Source organism: Haliotis cracherodii, unplaced genomic scaffold, assembly GCF_022045235.1.
Source record: "Haliotis cracherodii isolate W230 unplaced genomic scaffold, xgHalCrac1.p SCAF_18, whole genome shotgun sequence".
Lineage (NCBI taxonomy): Eukaryota > Metazoa > Mollusca > Gastropoda > Lepetellida > Haliotidae > Haliotis > Haliotis cracherodii.
In genome coordinates this window covers 20,103,199-20,122,321 of record NW_027266273.1, presented here as the reverse complement: position 1 = coordinate 20,122,321, position 19,123 = coordinate 20,103,199, and the positions used below count along the sequence as shown (strand labels likewise).

Below are 19,123 nucleotides of genomic sequence, written 5' to 3'. Positions count from 1 at the left end.
ATAATAGTGTATAGATCGAACACAAAATGTTTGTTCTACAACAAATGTTGTACCACAACGTTATATTCATAGGCGATTGCATTTTCCGCTAAACAGCCTGGTTAAATGATCCGTACGAAAACTCCACATGGGACTGTATGGTGTTAGGAGTTTATCATCAAGGGGTCGTAACTCCGACGTGTTTCTTGGCGATTTTCCGCTTTTTTGCTCCGGTTCTTCTCATATGTGTCTACGTTTTTTCACATGGTTTGTTTCATAGATTCCACACGCACACTTAGTACACTTTGACGGAACCGTTATGTTAAAGTAACTGACTATTCAGTTGTAAACAATACATACACTAACTATTTTCATGACATTAGAATTGGCGGTGCATCGAAATGTATAATTGGTGTTATTATGAATGTTTCAGCCCATAGTTAAGGTTCTAACACTAGTAGGGCCATTTACTGTCCAGGGAAACAGCAAATGTCGCCATGAACACTCTGCAACCTTTTCTGAAGCTGCCATTAATCATCATAAATGTATTTGTTTGCTGTTTTTGGATGAAATACATTGCCGAACCGTAAAATGTTTGTGTTATCTTGGTTCAGACCAGAAGAGGTAGATACATGTGTATTACCTGCCATGCTTGTTTGATGCTCCTGATAAGTATGAATCATAATATCAAGTGAATTTATAAATTAGTGTTACTTTAGGTACCCCTTTCCAATGAAACATCCCTTTATGATAGATGATCCTTTAGGGTTGGGTTCAATTCATCATGTGGGTAAAATGCATGAAGACCAATCAAATGTGGGGGGCACGGGTGGCCAAGTCGTCTAAGGCGTCGCGATTCGCTGTGCAGAGTTGCGTCCCTTGGGCACGCCAGAAACCTATGATTGTGGGTTTGAATCCTGGTTCGCCCCAATTATGTTTCTAGGTTTGTCAGCACCATACCCGTGCTCGTGGGTTTCACCGAAGTGGTAAACGTCTGAGACCTACATTACTTCGGGCTTTCCTCCCACATTAAGCTGACACGCCGCGATGTAAGTGGAATACTGTTAAAAGCGGCGTTAAACCAAACTCACTCACTCACCCATTCATATGTTATTCTCCATATTCTTAGTGACTTATTAACCATATTTAAGACTGTTTGACTAAGAAAGCATTTTATTTTGTCCATGTTGTTTTTATACTAATATAATAAAACATTTCACCCCGTAGTTTACTTTTTTAAAATGCAAATAGAAAACATGGCTGTCGCTCATCCCTACAATTTCTATTAAAGTCTGTCACTGTTTGTGTCTTCCAGCTGGTCATAATGGAACAAGATGATGACTTTGTGTTGAATGTTTCAGGTTATATATTTCTGAAGCCAGGAAACATGGTGATTCAGTGTGAATACTGTATGGTGACTGTTCCTTCAGGTAAGTCAGAAGTGTTTGCTGTCAACAGGATTACCAAGATCAAAGCACAGCTGTATGATTAGTTTGCAAAGAATAAACATTTACCAAGTTTAAACAAATTTCTAAGACCATTAGCTCCAATAATAATAAAAAAACAGTGATAAACAAAGGTTTCTAGTAGTACTGCTGCTGCTTATGGTTTTAGTTGGAATGATTCATTTAATCATTTGTTAATCATCCTCTTCACTGCCTGTGCCTGAAACGTTTGAGTTCAAAATAGATTTTACTCATTAGTTATGGGCTATCATATGCTGAGCTTATTACCGGTAGACCAAAAGAATTTTACTAGACTAGGATTTCAGACCTGTTAAGATCCAAGTTAGAATTGGTCTTTTGCAACCCATGCTTGTAAGAGGCGACTAACAGGATGGGTGTTTGCTGACTTGGTTGAGGTGTGTCATGTATCCCAATTGTGTAGATCGATGCTCATGATGTCAGCCACTGGACTGTCTGGTCCTGACTCGATTATTTACAGAACGCCATCATATCATGCATATAACTGGCATGACTGACACATTCATGTTTGACATTGCTGAAAATCAACAGATTATATGTAATAGTCAATACTTGAAGACATTGTAAATTAGATTGGCATATCGTATCCAATATTCACTTGAACAACAACACATATTTTAACTACATGGAGATTATCTTGAGGTGTTTTGTTTTGATATTATTTTACTGTCTTCAACATTTAATACTGGTAGTTACCTTAGATTCATCGTCAACAGGTTAACAGGTTTTGTATACTCTGCATTCATCCATCCTGTGAAGTCGTGATGGCTTCTCTTGTTCTGGAAGACTATTGAAATATCATCCTCATCTAGTGACATGACCGGTGACAATTCGTCCTCAGTAAAAGATGCTTGTCATAAGAGTCGACTATGATGAATCAGTCAATCAAACTCTAACTTGGTTGTTTTGGGCGGACGGGTAGCCTAGTGGTTATGTCACGCCGAAGACCCGGGTTCAATTCCCGACATGGGTAAAATGTGTGAAGCACATTTCTGGTGTCCCCCGCCGTGATATTGCTGGAATATTGCTAAAAGCGGCGTAAAACCATACTCACTCACTCACTCTAACTTGGTTGATTAGTGTATGCCTTCATGCCCTGATGACGTAGATCGTTGTTCATGTTTTCATTCAATGGTTTGTCTGGTCCAGACATTATTATTAACAAGCCACCATGATATCGCTTGAATATTTCTGACTGTGGTATTGAACAACATTCACAAACATGAAAAACACTGTTATATCTAAATTGTTGTTTTGGAAAGGATACACAAAGTTAATGATATAGTGGGTGTTGGCAGTACCTGTAATTCCGAGTGAATGTGATTGTGCAGAGGAGGCTATGAAGGACCATGTGAAGGGGAAGCGCCACATCCGTGTGATTGAGGCCTGCAAGCTGCGGCAGAAACAAGCCAGCCTCACTGTCTTTACAAAGGGCTTCAGCGATGACACCACTGAAGACGAACTCAGAACATATTTCTCCAAGTTTGGCAAGGTGGAGAAAATTTTCATGGAGTACAAGAGGGTGAGCAGATTTGTCAGATTTGCTGAATATTTCATGTAAAGAAACATTTTGACCTGCTGAAGAAACAAGATTTTAAACCAAGCTTTTAAATCTGAGGGTTATTGTTGACTCAAAAAATATGTCAGATACAACATTTGGCTGAGTTTTTGATACATGCCACTGCATCCCGATCAAGTAGATCATTGTTCATACGTTCAGTCACTGGCTTTTCTGTAGATTTTTGTGTTATTTGTACTCTTACAAGACTGAACAGATTTTTACTAGACTCTGGCTTCAGACTAGTGGCTAAAGTTATTACTTTGCAGATGTGGCTTGTATTTCACTGATAACACGACCAAAGAACGAGAAGAGCCTTTAAAATATTTAATGATTATTTTTTCGTTCTTGATTTACATGAAATATTTAAATACCCCTGAACTTTCAGAATATTTGGACTTTCAAGAAAATCCCACTTTTGAACAAAATTTCATCATTTCCGAATTTTTCTGTCAAGGGCAATAAATTTGGAATCCTGGATACTTCTTGGCCTTATCAGGGAAAACCCTGTCTGCCATCCAGAAACTGGTCACATTGGAAGCATGATAAACTTAGGGACTTCCCCATTATCTTAGACCTGTTTCCTACCCTCCCCTATGGCTGTTACAGGGCCTGTTTGCCATGGTTGAATATGCTGAGGAAGAGTCTGTCACAGCTGCCATTGCTCACACTGAACATGAACTGAAGGGGGACAAGATCGTGGTGAACCCCCGCAAGGTGAACCAGACCCCCCGCTGGGTGCTGAAGGAGAGGAAGATGAAGGCCAGACAGAATGCCAGGGTGAAGGCTGCCAAGGAGAACAAGAAGGCCATTGCTGTCAACAAAGAGGAGCTGTTGCTGAAACTCAAAAGTGCTGAATCAGTAAGTTTGTCAAGAGGAATAAACTAGGGGCTCAACAGCTCTGAATCAGTAAGGTGGCTGACCAGGGGCACAACAACTCTGAATCAGGAAGTTTAGCAAGAGTTCTAAACCAGGTGTTCAACAGTGCTAAAAGCAGGGGCTCAGTATCTGGTAAGGTTCCTTGTTTAACACTAAAGACAAGGGTAAAAAAAAAGCAAATCTAGTACAGAATCGGTAATCTGTACAGCTGTAGGGACTTGATATGTCTCAAAACGGGAGGCTGAACAATCTGTGTTATGGTGCTCTGTACATGCTCTCTAGTACTCATGCTCTCTAGTACTCATGCTCTCTAGTACACATGCTCTCTAGTACTCATGCTCTCTAGTACTCATGCTCTCTAGTACTGTTGGACTTCTGTAAGTAGACCCAGTTTCATGATGTAATTGATAAATTGCAAGTGATTCTGTGGAATTTGATTGGCTAAACAAGAAATTTTTGCACCCCCCACCCCCAAATTAGGCCACGCCCACTAACAGACTACTGTTTCCTGATTGGTTGAAAAAAGAATGGGCGGTGCTTGTGTTGCATTAATTTCACAGAACGATGGTTGTCGTAATTATTTTTGTTGTTAATGATTAAGTTAGTCTGTGAAGTTATAATTGTTGACATTTGTATTTCAAGAATGTGTTTTTGCACTTTTTGAGTTGGATTTATACAGTATGCCCCCATGTTTTTAAGTTTATGCCTCCATAGTCACAAAATCGGTTGAAGTCAGTTTCAGTAACTCAAGATATTCCTTCCTGTTGGTGGTAATGACATGACGCTGTGTGGTACATGTGACTGCCATGTTTCTGCAGATTGTGGACCAGATGCGAGTGCTGGCAGACTTTGTCCGTATGACGGATGAGGAGATCACACAGAAGCAGGGCATCTGTGACATACTCAGTGCAGCACTCACAAAGTTCTTTCCAGGTAAATCGTGCTCGTCTTAACATTATTCAAGTGTGTTTTCAGATCAGGCAATATGTCATAACTATGACTACCCTTTTATGACGATGTGCAGTGTCATTCTTATCTCTGATATATGCAACACGTCACATGAACGCAGCCAGGAAATCGGTCACTTACACAGAGTTAGCTGTCCTTGAGCTTCCGCTTGCTTCAAAACACCCATGTACTTGAATGTGTAGTTTGGTTAGATCGTGTTATGTCCTTTATCTTCCTTTGAAAAAGACCTTGTTTGTGTTAGAATTTGGCTGTGTGTACCTTACTGTTTATTTGTGAGTGGCTGGGTAGCCTAGTGGTTAAAGTGTTAGCTCATCGTGCCGAAGATCTGGGTTCGATTCCCCACATGGGTACAATGTGTGTAGCCACTGTCTGGTGTTCCCCGCCGTGATATTGCTGGAATATTGCTAATAGCGGCGTTAACCAATACTCGATCACTGTTGTATTTTCGTCCACTTTTCATGCAGCATTTGTTGCCTCTACTTTGATGAAAGACCAAGGGCAGCTAACTCCGAATGGGTGCCCAACTTCTGTCATGCCTTTGTGCCATCTGCTTTTACTTTTCTGCTATGGATATCAATGATAAGAAGAAAATTGCATATTGTTGTAGCAGGCTATTAATGAGACTGCCTCTGTGGTCTAGTTGACGAGTGTCTGCCCGGAGAGTGGAATGTCAGGGGTTTGATCCCCGGTCGCATCATACCAAAAGATGTTAAAAGATGGTACTTGTTGTTACCCTGTCTGACGCTGGGCATTAAGGGGCTAAACCAAGGACTGGTCGGCTCGGAGTCAGTATACTCTGAGTAGGGTATTCATGTTAAACTGTGGCATGGTATCTCAGTGTGCTAGCACTATAAATCGGCATTAGTCCGGACTAGTGCAAGCAGACGTGCGCTCTTGCACGCACGCACACACACACACTCTCTCTCTCTCTCACAGTCTCACACAGACACACACACCCATTCACACACACACACACACATTCACACATTCACACACACGCACATTCACACACACACACACACACACACACACACACACACACACTCACTCACATTCACACACACATTCACACACACATTCACACACACACTCATACATCATTTCACCTCACCTATTAATATCATGTACAGAATACTCAGATTGCAGTAATTTCCTCTAATACAGGAAAAGTCTAAACCAAATAGGAAGAATAGATTGAACACAGTATATGCTATACAAGTAAAACAGTATATGAATGATTCCCATTTAGAAATCATATAATGACTAGTCCTTTACCTCTTGAGATACTTCAGTCACAGCATACTTCAGTCAGGATATTTGAATTGCACCCTTTTTGCAAGAAATTCTTATTATCCATGTTACCAAGCTAATAAGCGGTTGTTGCTATCAGCCAGTTTGTGTTTAACTCCTATGACTGGTTAACTAAGGTGGATTCTACCAGTATTGTGCAATCAGATTTTACTTAGTATTTCGTTCATGATAAGCAGTAATGCTGTAGCTGGATTGTGACACCTACACTATTTTCAGAGGTGTAACAATACAGAGGGGGTGCGATATGACTTGTATCCCCATACAGTTCTTTTATTTCAAAGTTTATATTCTTTTCTTTTGCAGTTGAACCACATCCTGAATCATTTGTTTTTGAATTTCAGAAATCAAGATGGGATATTGTAAGGCAGAACCATATAGGCTAGAGGGCACTGTGAATGTTATGTTATTTATAGCCAGTTGGATAATACTAGAGAATCTGTGTAAGCTGGTTGACAAACAGTTTTGTTTACCATCAAATCTATTATTAGCCACTTGTTTTTACACCAATATGACTTGTGGGGTGGTGGGGTAGCCAAGTGGTTAAAGCGTTCGCTTGTCACGCCGACGACCTGGGTTCGATTCCGGACATTGGTACAATGTGTGAAGCCCATTTCTGGTGTCCTTCGCCGTGATATTGCTGGAATATTGCTAAAAGCGGCATAAAACCATACTCACTCACTCCCCAATATAACTTGTAATGTAATGTATCACAATGCAGGAGTTGTAAATGGATGTATTGTATCGTGGCCCCCGTATTGGGATACAATACTGTATCACCGTATCATTATACCACTATATATTGTGATGATATTTGTTCCTCAGCCTGCTCTGTGCATCAGTTTGGCTCCTCTGTGAATGGGTTCGGAGTGAAGGGTTGCGATGTTGACATATACCTGGACTTCCATGATGACCAAGAAGAGGCCATGCATCTCCCAGATTCCCAGGTACACGAGACATGATGTGACAGTTGTGTGGGTTCATTGTCGGCTGCATGCAGTGGTAGAGTGGAATAAAAAGATTGAAGTAAAAATAATGATGACTTATTTCTTTCCGCTAAAATATGTCACCCAAATATGTTAAAAGATGGTACTTTTTGTTACCCTGTCTGGCGCTAGGCATTAAGGGGTTAAAACAAGAACTGGTCGGCTCAATGTCAGTATACTGTGTCTGAGTGGGGTATTCATGTTAAAAAGTGTGGCATGATATCTCAGTGGGCTATTGCTATAAAACCAACATCAGTCCAGACAAGTACGAGCAGGTGCTTGCATGCATATCACTATTAGTGCAGTAATGTTGAATGCGATGTTAAACCTGATTTCACCTCACCTCTTCTGATCATGACTCAGGGGTTGATTTAACTGCTGGCCCGTGGCCAGTTAAAATTACAAAAATTTGATCCCTTCCCCGTGTATGTTAAATGTCTTAATTGGATCATCTCTGCAGAATAACAACTGGACACTATTTTGTAATGTTGCGTACAACAGCTTCTTTATTTACTCATAAATCGCCATGAAAAGAGGAAAATGGAAGCCAAGATTTAATCTCAGAATGCAGGAAAAAACTCTTCATGGCCTCCACCAATTAGTTGTGGGCCATTTTGGAGAAGGGCTCAGTAACTTTTTAAAGGAGCAAGCCGTGCTGGCTACATACAAATTCGTTCTTAAATCTACCCCTGATGACTTGGTATTAACAGTAAGTTGTCTGATTAGCTGAACCTTTTCATCATCCCTAAGGTCGCAGGAATGGAAGTTTTGCCATTCAGATCTGACTCCCTTCAGTTTAGTGTGCCAGTGTCCTATAATCGTGGGGTAAAAACTCAGCATCATTAGTTTGTCGGCACTTTCTGTGACGTTTGGGTTTGGGTTTCATCAAAGTGGAAAACAGCCAAGATCTACACCATTTTGGGATTTCTGCCAACAGAAAGCTGACACACCCTGAAACTGCTGAAATATTGTCAAAACTCACTCACTCACTCACTCATCGCCAGGCCCCTGTGAAGCTGCCGTACCACCGAGACATCCAGTCCCTGAAGAGGACCGAGGGCCCTCTGACCTCCGCTGACCTCCAGCTGATGACAGCTTATGACAAGGTGAAGCTGGTGTCACGCATCCTGGTGGAGCATGCCCCCGGCTGCAACAACATCATCGTCATCCCCAGCGCCAGGTGTCCCCTCATCAAGTTCACTCACGAACCTTCGGGCATCAAGTGTGACCTCTCCATCAACAACAAGTGAGTCAGCCATCTTGGCACAGTTATATAAACATGGGAACACTACAGAAACAGGCCAGTCATTCTAGCTGGATTTTGATACTTTGTCTGGTGCGGTCGGGTAGCCTAGTGGTTAAAGCGTTCGCTCGTCATGCCGGTTGGATTCCTGACATGGGTACAATGTGTGAAGCCCATTTCTGGTGTCCCCGCTGTGATATTGCTGGAATATTGCTGAAAGTGACGTAAAACCATACTCACTCACTCACTCACTGATACTTTGTCTAGTTATGCATCTTCATTTCATTATCATAAGTTATCAAAATCCTTGACTTTCACTTGCCCAAATTTAAGTTAAGTTCTCCTAAGGACTGGAAACATTTTGTGTTTTTTTTGTCAACACTGATATTGTACAAATGAGTCAGTTTACATCTTGTACATTCAAGATTCATTGAAAAGGACTTGAATTTTCACATTACTTTGATAATATACTACTCAAAAAAGTTAAGGATCACCCAATTCTTGCATATTACTACAGTTAATCAGTCATGGCTATTGTAATATGAAAGAATTGGGTGATCCATAACTTTGTTTTTGTAGTATAGTATGCAGATACAGGACAAGTTGGTCACAAACACCTATGAACAGTTGACAGCACCTTATCAGTCACCCAGTGTCTGAAATAACTGCCGGCCCACCTGCCCGTGGCAGGTAACTTTTCTGTCGGGCTGCATGAAATATTCCTCCAGCTGCCTGACAGTCAGATAATTTTAAGACTGCTTGTGTATTCAGTTTTATAATGACTCCTTTCAGATTTTCAAGTTATTCTTTGAAATATTTCAACTGAATCAAGATGCGATTTGTCTCTTAGTTTTTGCGATTTTTCAATGTTTATAATGCATGAGTACAGGCAGGTAATTTTGAAGATGGGCAGGCAACACTTTGGGCCACCTGCCCGACTGTCTTGTTGGGTTTTAAAGTTATTTCAAACACTGCAATCACCACCTCGCTTCCCCTACAGACTGGCGTTGCGCAACACTCGGCTGCTGCAGCTGTGTAGCCGGATCGACGAGCGTGTGGGGCTGCTGGTCTACACTGTCCGCTACTGGGCCAAGGTCAAGGAGATTGCTGGAAACATCAACTCAGGCCCTCGTCTGTCCAACTATGCTCTCACATTCCTCGTGGTTCAATACCTCCAGAATCTCGCCACTCCCATATTGCCCACAACCAGTAGACTGGCGGAACTGGCAGGTAATGTATATCAGCCATGTTAACATTGATATAGGATTGTGTATGTCATGACCAGAGCCTAAATATAAATGAATTGTTGTTTGGCAATATGGCAAAAACAAATACTTTGCGTCTGTATCTTGATTTGTTTTCAAATTCGTGGACAGCTTTTATATTGTCTAAATATATGTATTATTAATGTACTTCTTGTCATGATATGGCTGAAATACTGCCGATGTGACGTTAAATCTTAACTCACTCACTCAAATTGTGGTAAATTATAAACATGGTGGTAAGTTAAATGCAGTTTATCCCTTGGGGAATATAGATTGATGGATCCTTAGATGATGTACCCGTGCCCCACAGAGGGTACATCAAACTGTATTCCTCTAAGGATAAGTCTACAACTTACATTGTTATACCTCTCTTAAGAATCTTGCAATTCCATTGGTTAATCCGTACCACAGTACATTTCAATGGAGACCCTTATATAATGTGACCGACACTGACCTCGCATATTGACATGTTACATGATCAGTATTGACCTGTCACATGATGAATATTGGCTCGTCTGCTAGAAAACAAGATGGAGTCTGCTACAACCTTTTCACGTTTCACAGCTAAGTTACTGTAATGAGACAGGACGGTTTAAAGACTTCATAAACCTTAAAGTGAATTTCGTTATAACAAAACGAATGATTATTCTTGACGAGGTCAATATACGAAAACAAGGACCCTCTGACCTGACCCCTTCAGCAGTCAGACCACCTCAGAGTTCGTGTCATTGGGTCTTTGTTTTCACATATTTACCTCGTCAAGAGTAACTATTTGTATAATATCCATCCCTCAATCTAGAGCACATAACTCTATTCTTGAAGAAGCCCTCTAAGGTCTCAGAAGGGGGAGTTATGTCCCTTCGCTGCATGATTTTAAAAACCAGTTTTGCTGCAATCATGATTGTTTACATCAATCATATCAATCAGTCCATACTCATGTCCTTTGACTTCACAAATGTGGTAACTCTTAACATTTTCAACCTGAGTGTTCGAAAATAAACATGGAAGTTAGGGGTCCTTGTCGTACACCAAAGGTCAAATATAAATAATTTAGAGGTTTCTGGTTTTAAATATGATCTCAAGGACCCCAGGACGTTGAAGCGCTAAGATCTCTGTCGGACAAGGCCCTGTTCAGCGTTAGAAACTAACAGTTTCAGTCCACTAGTCCTTATAATGAAAGCATATAGCAAAAACCTTTAAAAAAAGGCAAACTTCTTCTAGTCCTTATGATACCTTTACTATTGGGCAGTTTGCTAGTGCCAATTTCTAACCCTGCTGTTATGTATCTGGAATGCTGATGTGCCTTTAGACCCAACCCTAACACACTGTGCTTTGTGAACCAGGCAAGGAGAAGGTGGTCATTGATGGCTGGGACTGTTCCTATCTGAATGAGCCGGAAACATTCACATCATCGGCTAACACGTGGTCCGGAGGTGAGTGGGAGGTAGTGGTGAGGTGTAGTTTCATGAAAGGATATGATAAATGGCGTGTGTAGTCATGTACCTTGCATCAGCTTGAAGTAAATTGGCCATGTTTGTTCCCCTTAAGATTTTGTTGATCCTTGGTGTCCCATGACTGCTGAGGAGGCTGAACACTTTATTAATTGAGGTACTGGACACTGTGCCAGTGAAAGTTGAGGTAAGACTAAGACTTCCACCCGTACCAATCCCCCCCCCCTATCCCCTTATAAATATCTAAATTTAACATGATTAAATGGCAATGCATACACATACTACTTTTGGTGGCGATACAGGCAGAAGTCTTTCCAAAGTTGACTTTTGAGTTGCCCTTTATGAATAAGATCACAATTCCAGTAATGAAATATGTTTCAAATATTCCTGTAATTCAGTGGTAGAACATGGTGCTGGTGATCTGAATTTGTGTATCCTGGATCAAGCAAACCACAGCTACCATGTTGTAATTATGCTGGTAGTGGATAGTGTCTATGTTTCGCTTCCAGAGGATCTGTTGAAGGGCTTCTTTGAGTACTACTCCAACTTGGACTTCAGCACGGTCGTGTTACAAACCCGCACTGGTCACATCCTCCCAGTACAGCAGATGCTGGAACAGCCCAACACCGAGTCACAGACATTCAAGGTACGTTTCAAAGTTTGAAGATTTTGAATCACTTTTGTTGAATTATTTGTTTTAATCCCCCCTGTATGTAATATGGGGGGATATTGAAATCAGCTTGTCTGTCCATCTGTCTGTTCTTCCGTAATCATTTTATGTCCAGTTCATAACTCTAAAACTAATAGGTATTCTTTCATGAAACTTTTCAAGCACAAAAACAAGGTTCTTTGGGGATTTTTCTCATTTTTATTTTTTCCGTTTCCATGGCAACAAGTTTGACTTTGACTGTCCATATTGTGTTTGTCCGGACCAACCATATCTCCGAAACTACTTGGTATTCATTCATGAAATTATGCGCACAGAGAGATCAGGTTGTCAACTGGTGCCTTTTGCTATTAAGGGATTTTTAGAAAATTCTCTTTTCCATTTTCATGGCAACATGTGTAACTTGGACTCAATTCAGGGGGATGTGTTTTTGCAGAGCTGTTCTTCAAAACTGCCAGTTTTCTTCAGTATGCGCTCAACATGACCAAATTGTAAACAGGTGCTTGTAATTCTTGACAGAATTCCAATTATTTGTTACACCGCTGTTTCTTTATATGATTATTCATATTTACATCTAATACACCAAAGTTCCGAATCCCCATTCCATGGTATTGTTTTGAAAGCTCAGTAACTACTCTTTTATACAGACAGACAGATTTGATAGGAATACTCTCATCAAGATTCCGGGAAAGAATAGGTCTTCAGCAACCAATACTTGCCGTAAAAGGTGACTATGCTTGTCGTAAAAAGCGACTAACGGGATCGGGTGGTCAGGCTCGCTGACTTGGTTGATGTATGTCATCCATCCCAATTGCGTGGATCGATGCTCATGATATTAATCACTGGATTGTCTGGTCCAGACTCGATTATTTACAGACCGCCGTCATATAGCTGGAATATTGCTGAGTGCGGCGTTAAACAACAAACCAACCAACTCATCAAGTTGCACAGATTACTCTTGCAGAACTTGCTGGAACAATCGGATGATTTGTTGTCTAGAATTTTTGGGAGCCGGTGGGATTTGTCATCTTCTGATCAAAGTTAGCTGTTGCCATGGGTCTGTGGGTCAACTGAACTGAAAAGAAATATTATCAAAAGCTCAAAATGACTACAGCCTTTACACAAATCTCTTCTCCTGCAAGGTTATCAGACAAATTGCTTTCAATTATATGGAGGGTGTTCATGCTCACTGTACTAGTACGGTTTGTTTTCTACCTCAGCAGACCCCTTGTATATGAAGGCTGATCTACCTAAATGATTGACTAACTTTGAGGGTCAAGGTCACTACTAAGGACTCCTAAGGTTACAGAAAGCTAATGAGCCCAATACCCTGGGATCTGTTAAAATCCAGCTATCTTGCAAAATTCTAAGGGGAAAGGAAATTCTCATGTTTTCCGTACCTAGCTTTCAGCACAAGAGAGGATTAATAACATAGTTCAAGTCTAGGCATTTAAATCTGTTATGTCTAGACTCTGACTCAAAACATTCCTTCAGGGTATTATAAATGTCAGCACAACAAGAAATGAGTATGTGGAGTTCAAGTTCACAATATTTCCTAATATCCATCCTGTCTTTGAGTTGTGAGTTGGGCTTAACACCGCTTTTAACAGTATTCCAGTTATATCACGGCGTGTCAGCTTAATGTGGGAGGAAAGCCCGAGGTGATGCAGGTCTCAGACGTTTACCATTCGGTGAAACCCACGAGCACGAGTATGGTGCTGACAAACCTAGAAACATAATCAGGGCGAACCGGGATTCGAACCCACAATCATAGGTTTCTGGCGTGCCCAAGGGACGCAACTCTGCACAGCGAATTGCGCCACCTTAGGCGACTGGGCCACCTGTGCCCCCTCCTGTCTTTGAAGTGTAGTACAGCTATTTTGTTTATAATGTGCACCATTGCAATGTCATAGTTTTAGTATTTTAGTACAGTTGACAATACAATGTATGTCATGTCTGTTTTCACTGCCTCTCAGATTGGTCCAATCAGCATCCAGGACCCATTTGTCCTGGACCACAACATTGGTGGAAACGTAACTGAAAAGATCAAGCAGAAGATTTCGGAGGAATTCCAGATCGCAGCCAAGAAATGTGAGAAGTGGTCCAACGTGGTGGCCGAGGAACAGTTGGGGCTGGTGGACCTGCTCGGTGTGGACGTACCAGCGGAACTAGAGGAGGAGCTCACGAGACTGCGAGACCTGGATGAGGAGAAGGAGGATGACCACAGCTTCACCGTCATCTTGAAGGTGGCGCAGCTACCGGCTGAAGCCTTCAAGAATCCCCAGACACCTGACTTCCGACTGAACTGGTGTTTTAAGGTGTGCCTATTTATACAGCGAGTCCTCGAGACCATTCTCATGTTTGAGACTGAAGTTCTCGCCCAGACAATATCAGGGGACGTGCCCACAGAAAAAATGGAGGTTGATCCAGAGTCGAAAATTGATAATTCTCAAGCAAAACCAACAATTAAAAATACTAGTCCTAAAAATTCATCGGAGCAGAAATCAGGAACTCCCAGTAAAGGAGCTGCAGTGATGAAGGAGGCCATGGTCGCCCCAGGAGTGAAGTTGGGACCAGGCATGGCTTCCCCCGGATCTCCCCAGTCCCCAAGCCTCCACATGGAGCTGATGTGTAGCTCCTGCTGCCGGACCTGGAGCGGGCGGAAGACGCTGAGACGCGAGGTGATGGAAGGTGAGCTGGACGGGTTGGAGCTCGAGCGGGAGATCTCCGAGAAGATCATAGAGAGCGATGGATTCTCACCGAAATATGTAGTGCAGTTCCGTTGTGACATTGACACTGTTGTTAAGACATCCAAAACAGCGGTCATCCTAAAACTCGAGCCCACCGACGAGGGCAAGGAGTTCTCCTGTTTCTACCCTTTCTTCAAGACATTGATTCGAAGGTTGGTGGATAAAAATCTGTATGAAACTTGGTAGAGGAAGGTTTCATGTTTGGAAACAAGTTGGTTCTCAGAAGAATTCTGAACATGGCTGTTCGTTTCATTATTTCACGTTGATCATGTTGATGATGATTGAAGGCTCATTATTGATGTAGGAAAACATCTCTTTATATAAATTATGCTGAAGTTTTCACATCTGTCATTATTTTCATAAACATATCTCATTTAAGACCTATTTTCTTATTTTGACATTTATTGAAAGGTTGAGATTATAGAGCCATTGTGAGATGCATGAGGCTCGCGTGGCCTCATCTTCCCAAGGCAAGCACGTCCTCTAGCCTTTTTAACAAAGTTTTGTTTCCACCCTTGCCACATCAAGCCCACTTTCCTATGCTAAATATGATTGGGCTATCGCACATATTGGTAGTCCAATCAGAGAATGTTTCACATCAACATCCATGACTGGTTCATCTTCGTGTGAAAGTGATTTACCGCTGCCTGTCTTTGTTGACACGTCTTCTTCATCTTTTAAACCTATGTTTTTGTGTTGGGGATGCAATCGCGAATGTTTTTATCATATGATCGACTAGGTAGTCTCCATCTTTGTGCAGCTATATGAGATAAGGACATCGTTCTGATTGGAAAACTCGTTTTCATTACAAGGGGTACAATTCGTGATCTACGCGAGGTGGCGCCAGGGTCGAGCTAAGACAAGTGATCTTGATGTGGCAAGGGTAGAAACTAGGCTTTGATATAGGCTAGTGAACACGCTTGCCTCGGGGAGGTCTTTGTTGTAGTTGTGACTGAAGTGGTTATGCAAGTTGTTCTCCCAGGCATGTCGTAGATATGATTATTAGAATATCATATACATGATATAGCTGATTTTGATTCTATGATCTGTATGTTTTTTTAGGCTGAAAAATATGAAGGCTTGTTGATTCATTAATTTGAAACTGATTTTATGAGGATCTTTTGATGTGCATTTGCATGATATGTATCTTAAGAGGAAGAAGAATTATTTTCAGAATGTGGAGGGCACTTCTGTTACTGATTTGGAATGGTTTTGAATAAGTTTACTAATGTTCTGATACAGATGATATATATGAATTGTCCTCCACATGCAGCTGTTGTGTCACTTGCAGATGATCATATGTAATTCTCTGAGCTCTGGTCAAAGCTGATGGTATGTAATTCTCAGAGCTCTGATCACAGCTGATGGTATGTAATTCTCAGAGCTCTGATCAAAGCTGATGGTATGTAATTCTCAGAGCTCTGATCACAGCTGATGGTATGTAATTCTCAGAGCTTTGATCACAGCTGATGGTATGTAATTCTCAGAGCTCTGATCACAGCTGATCTTATTTAATTCTCAGAGCTCTGATCGCAGCTGATCGTATGTAATTCTCAGAGCTCTGATCACAGCTGATGGTATGTAATTCTCAGAGCTCTGATCACAGCTGATCGTATGTAATTCTCTGAGCTCTGATCACAGCTGATGGTATGTAATTATCAGACCTTTGATCGCAGTTGATCGATTGTAATTCTCAGAGGTCTGATCGCAGCTGATCATATGTAATTCTCAGAGCTCTGATCACAGCTGATCATATGTAATTCTCAGAGCTCTGATCGCAGTTGATCGTTTGTAATTTCAGAGGTCTGATCGCAGCTGATCGTATGTAATTCTCAGAGCATAACAGGAGATCATATGTAATTATCAGAGCTCTGATCGCAGTTGATCGTTTGTAATTTCAGAGGTCTGATCGCAGCTGATCGTATGTAATTCTCAGAGCATAACAGGAGATCATATGTAATTATCAGAGCTCTGATCGCAGTTGATCGTTTGTAATTTCAGAGGTCTGATCGCAGCTGATCGTATGTAATTCTCAGAGGTCTGATCGCAGCTGATCGTATGTTATTTTAGAGCTCTGATCGTATGTAATTCTCAGAGCTCTGATCACAGCTGATCATATGTAATTCTCAGAGGTCTGATTCAGCTGATAGTATGTAATGCTCAGACCTCTGATCGCAGCTGACGGTATGTAATAATCATATCTCTGATCGTACCTGATCGTATGATATTATAAGACCTCTGATCGCAGTTGATCGTATGTAATTTCAGAGCTCTGATCGCAGCTGATCGTATGTAATTCTCAGAGCTCTGATCACAGCTGATCATATGTAATTATCAGAGCTCTGATCGCAGTTGATCGTTTGTAATTTCAGAGGTCTGATCGCAGCTGATCGTATGTAATTCTCAGAGGTCTGATCGCAGCTGATCATATGTAATTCTCAGAGCTCTGATCACAGCTGATCTTATGTAATTCTCAGACCTCTGATCGCAGTTGATCGTTTGTAATTCTCAGATCTCTGATCGCAGCTGATCATATGTAATTCTCAGAGGTCTGATCACAGCTGATGGTATGTAATTCTCAGAGCTCTGATCACAGCTGATCATGTTTAATGCTCAGAGCTCTGATCAATATTATCTGTGGAGGTCCGTTTCCGAAGGGATATTTAGATATGTATTTTAATGTTTAATGATCTATGTAAAACATTTAAAGGATGTAATGTGTGCCTGTATTATTTCTGTGACCCCTTGCAGATGTTTGTTCTACCCTGAAGCATGAGGCAAAGGGTATTATTTGTTTCAAAGACATCTTCCTAAAGCATAGCAATTAACACAAGGCCTACCCTAAGTTGCAGAAAACCACCTGCGGAGATTCAAGATCAGAATAGGCCCAGTACCCCATGCTTGTCTCCTAATGGAGTTTCCAGATCAGAATAGGCCCCAGTACCCCATGCTTGTCTCCTAATGGAGTTTCCAGATCAGAATAGGCCCAGTACCCCATGCTTGTCTCCTTTTAATGATCCCTGATCAGAATAGGCCCCAGTACCCCATGCTTGTCTCCTCATGGAGATTCCAGATCAGAATAGGCCCAGTACCCCATGCTTGTCTCCTTATGGAGATTCCAAATCAGTATAGGCCCCAGTACCCCATGCTTGTCTCCTTATGGAGATCCCAGATCAGTATAGGCCCCAGTAGCCCATGCTTGTCTCCTTATGGAGATTCCAGATCAGTATAGGCCCCAGTACCCCATGCTTGTCTCCTGATGGAGATCCCAGATCAGTATAGGCCCCAGTAGCCCATGCTTGTCTCCTTATGGAGATTCCGGATCAGAATAGGCCCTGTACCCCATGCTTGTCTCCTTATAGGTATTCCAGATCAGAATAGGCCCCAGTACCCATGCTTGTCTCCTTATGGAGATTCCAGATCAGAATAGGCCCAGTACCCATGCTTGTCTCCTTATGGAGATTCCAGATCAGAATAGGCCCAGTACCCCATGCTTGTCTCCTTATAGGAATTCCAGATCAGAATAGGCCCAGTACCCCATGCTTGTCTTCTCATGGACATTCCAGATCAGTATAGGCCCCAGTACCCCATGCTGTTATCTGACTTGGCATGACATTGTAAGCCAGCATCATGGCATGTTGAACATTCTGTAACCATGGAATTGTCTGTCCCAAGCTTGTTTATTTACCTGGCAACTTTTATTACTGACTGCCATGTTGTATCACTCACTACATGTTACAGGCCAGCAAGGGCTGAAGGCAAAATAGGGCTCTTCTCTTCCCATTGCTATGTCATGTTATGCTCTCTTCTCCAGCACCACGTTTTCATTTCATGAATGTTTGTACCATGTGTAACACATTAAATTATTAAATACTTGGTTCTTAGGCAAGTGCTGTTGAAATATTGACAGGGGCAAGTGACCTTTGTGTTTACAACATTCTGTAAAATGTCTCCTTGTTTGAGTAGAAGGTCATGCAGGCGTGTTTTAACCACACCAATAGCCTGTTATAAATCAAGTATTATGAGTGATGTCACTTGTTAATGAAATTTTTCAACTGCTTCTGAATTTGAAAGCAATTATTACCAATATACTTATTAAGATGCTGAATGTTCAAGGCATATTGAATAGGTCATGTTTCTTTCTTGTGGCAGTGTTTTGCCAATTTTCATGTGATGTGTACATGTTGCCATGGTTACATGTATACAGTGGAGGATCATTTTAGAACCTGATTATTGCCTGCACAAAGTGAAGGATGACTACCGTAAGCAACCATGTGTGCTTGGACTCTAGTGAAACTAGGTCATAACCATGTCGGCTACAGATGCAGGGTGAACACATTGTTGTGTATTTTGTACATAGAAGTCAGCATTAAACAATGTTAAGATGTTTCCAGTTGTGTGTTGCATTGTGTATTGTTTGTCCTCCATTGGGATTTCTCATTGCTTGTCATTTCTGTAGGGACTTGGGGTGAGAATCTGTCACCAGCTACCTATATTCTGTTTGCTAGAGAGACTTTGAATCAGGTACCAGTAATCAGCATCTGGGATCTATGTCTTGGTTGTAATATTTAATATTATTGGGAG

The 19,123-nt window shown here is 41.5% G+C and overlaps 1 protein-coding gene across 1 annotated transcript; it reads left to right on the top strand.

Annotated features, from left to right (window-relative positions):
- The first annotated feature begins 137 nt into the window (after window positions 1–137).
- LOC139465863 (speckle targeted PIP5K1A-regulated poly(A) polymerase-like) lies at window positions 138–18,889 on the top strand. Its single transcript, XM_071247819.1, has 11 exons — window positions 138–246; window positions 1,341–1,409; window positions 2,795–2,985; window positions 3,631–3,882; window positions 4,719–4,833; window positions 7,003–7,124; window positions 8,168–8,409; window positions 9,407–9,636; window positions 11,015–11,104; window positions 11,632–11,768; window positions 13,766–18,889. Exons 1-11 carry the CDS (start codon window positions 138–140, stop codon window positions 14,723–14,725), a joined length of 2,517 nt encoding a protein of 838 aa, XP_071103920.1. The 3' UTR covers window positions 14,726–18,889.
- The last annotated feature ends 234 nt before the right edge of the window (window positions 18,890–19,123 follow it).

Bases quoted from the DNA above. Each gene is read 5' to 3' on its own strand.
- LOC139465863 (XM_071247819.1), top strand. From the start codon at position 138: ATGGTGTTAGGAGTTTATCATCAAGGGGTCGTAACTCCGACGTGTTTC. The intron at 247-1,340 runs GTTTGTTTCATA...TGAATGTTTCAG, and splicing joins TGTCTACGTTTTTTCACATG to GTTATATATTTCTGAAGCCA. The intron at 2,986-3,630 runs GTGAGCAGATTT...TGGCTGTTACAG, and splicing joins TTTTCATGGAGTACAAGAGG to GGCCTGTTTGCCATGGTTGA.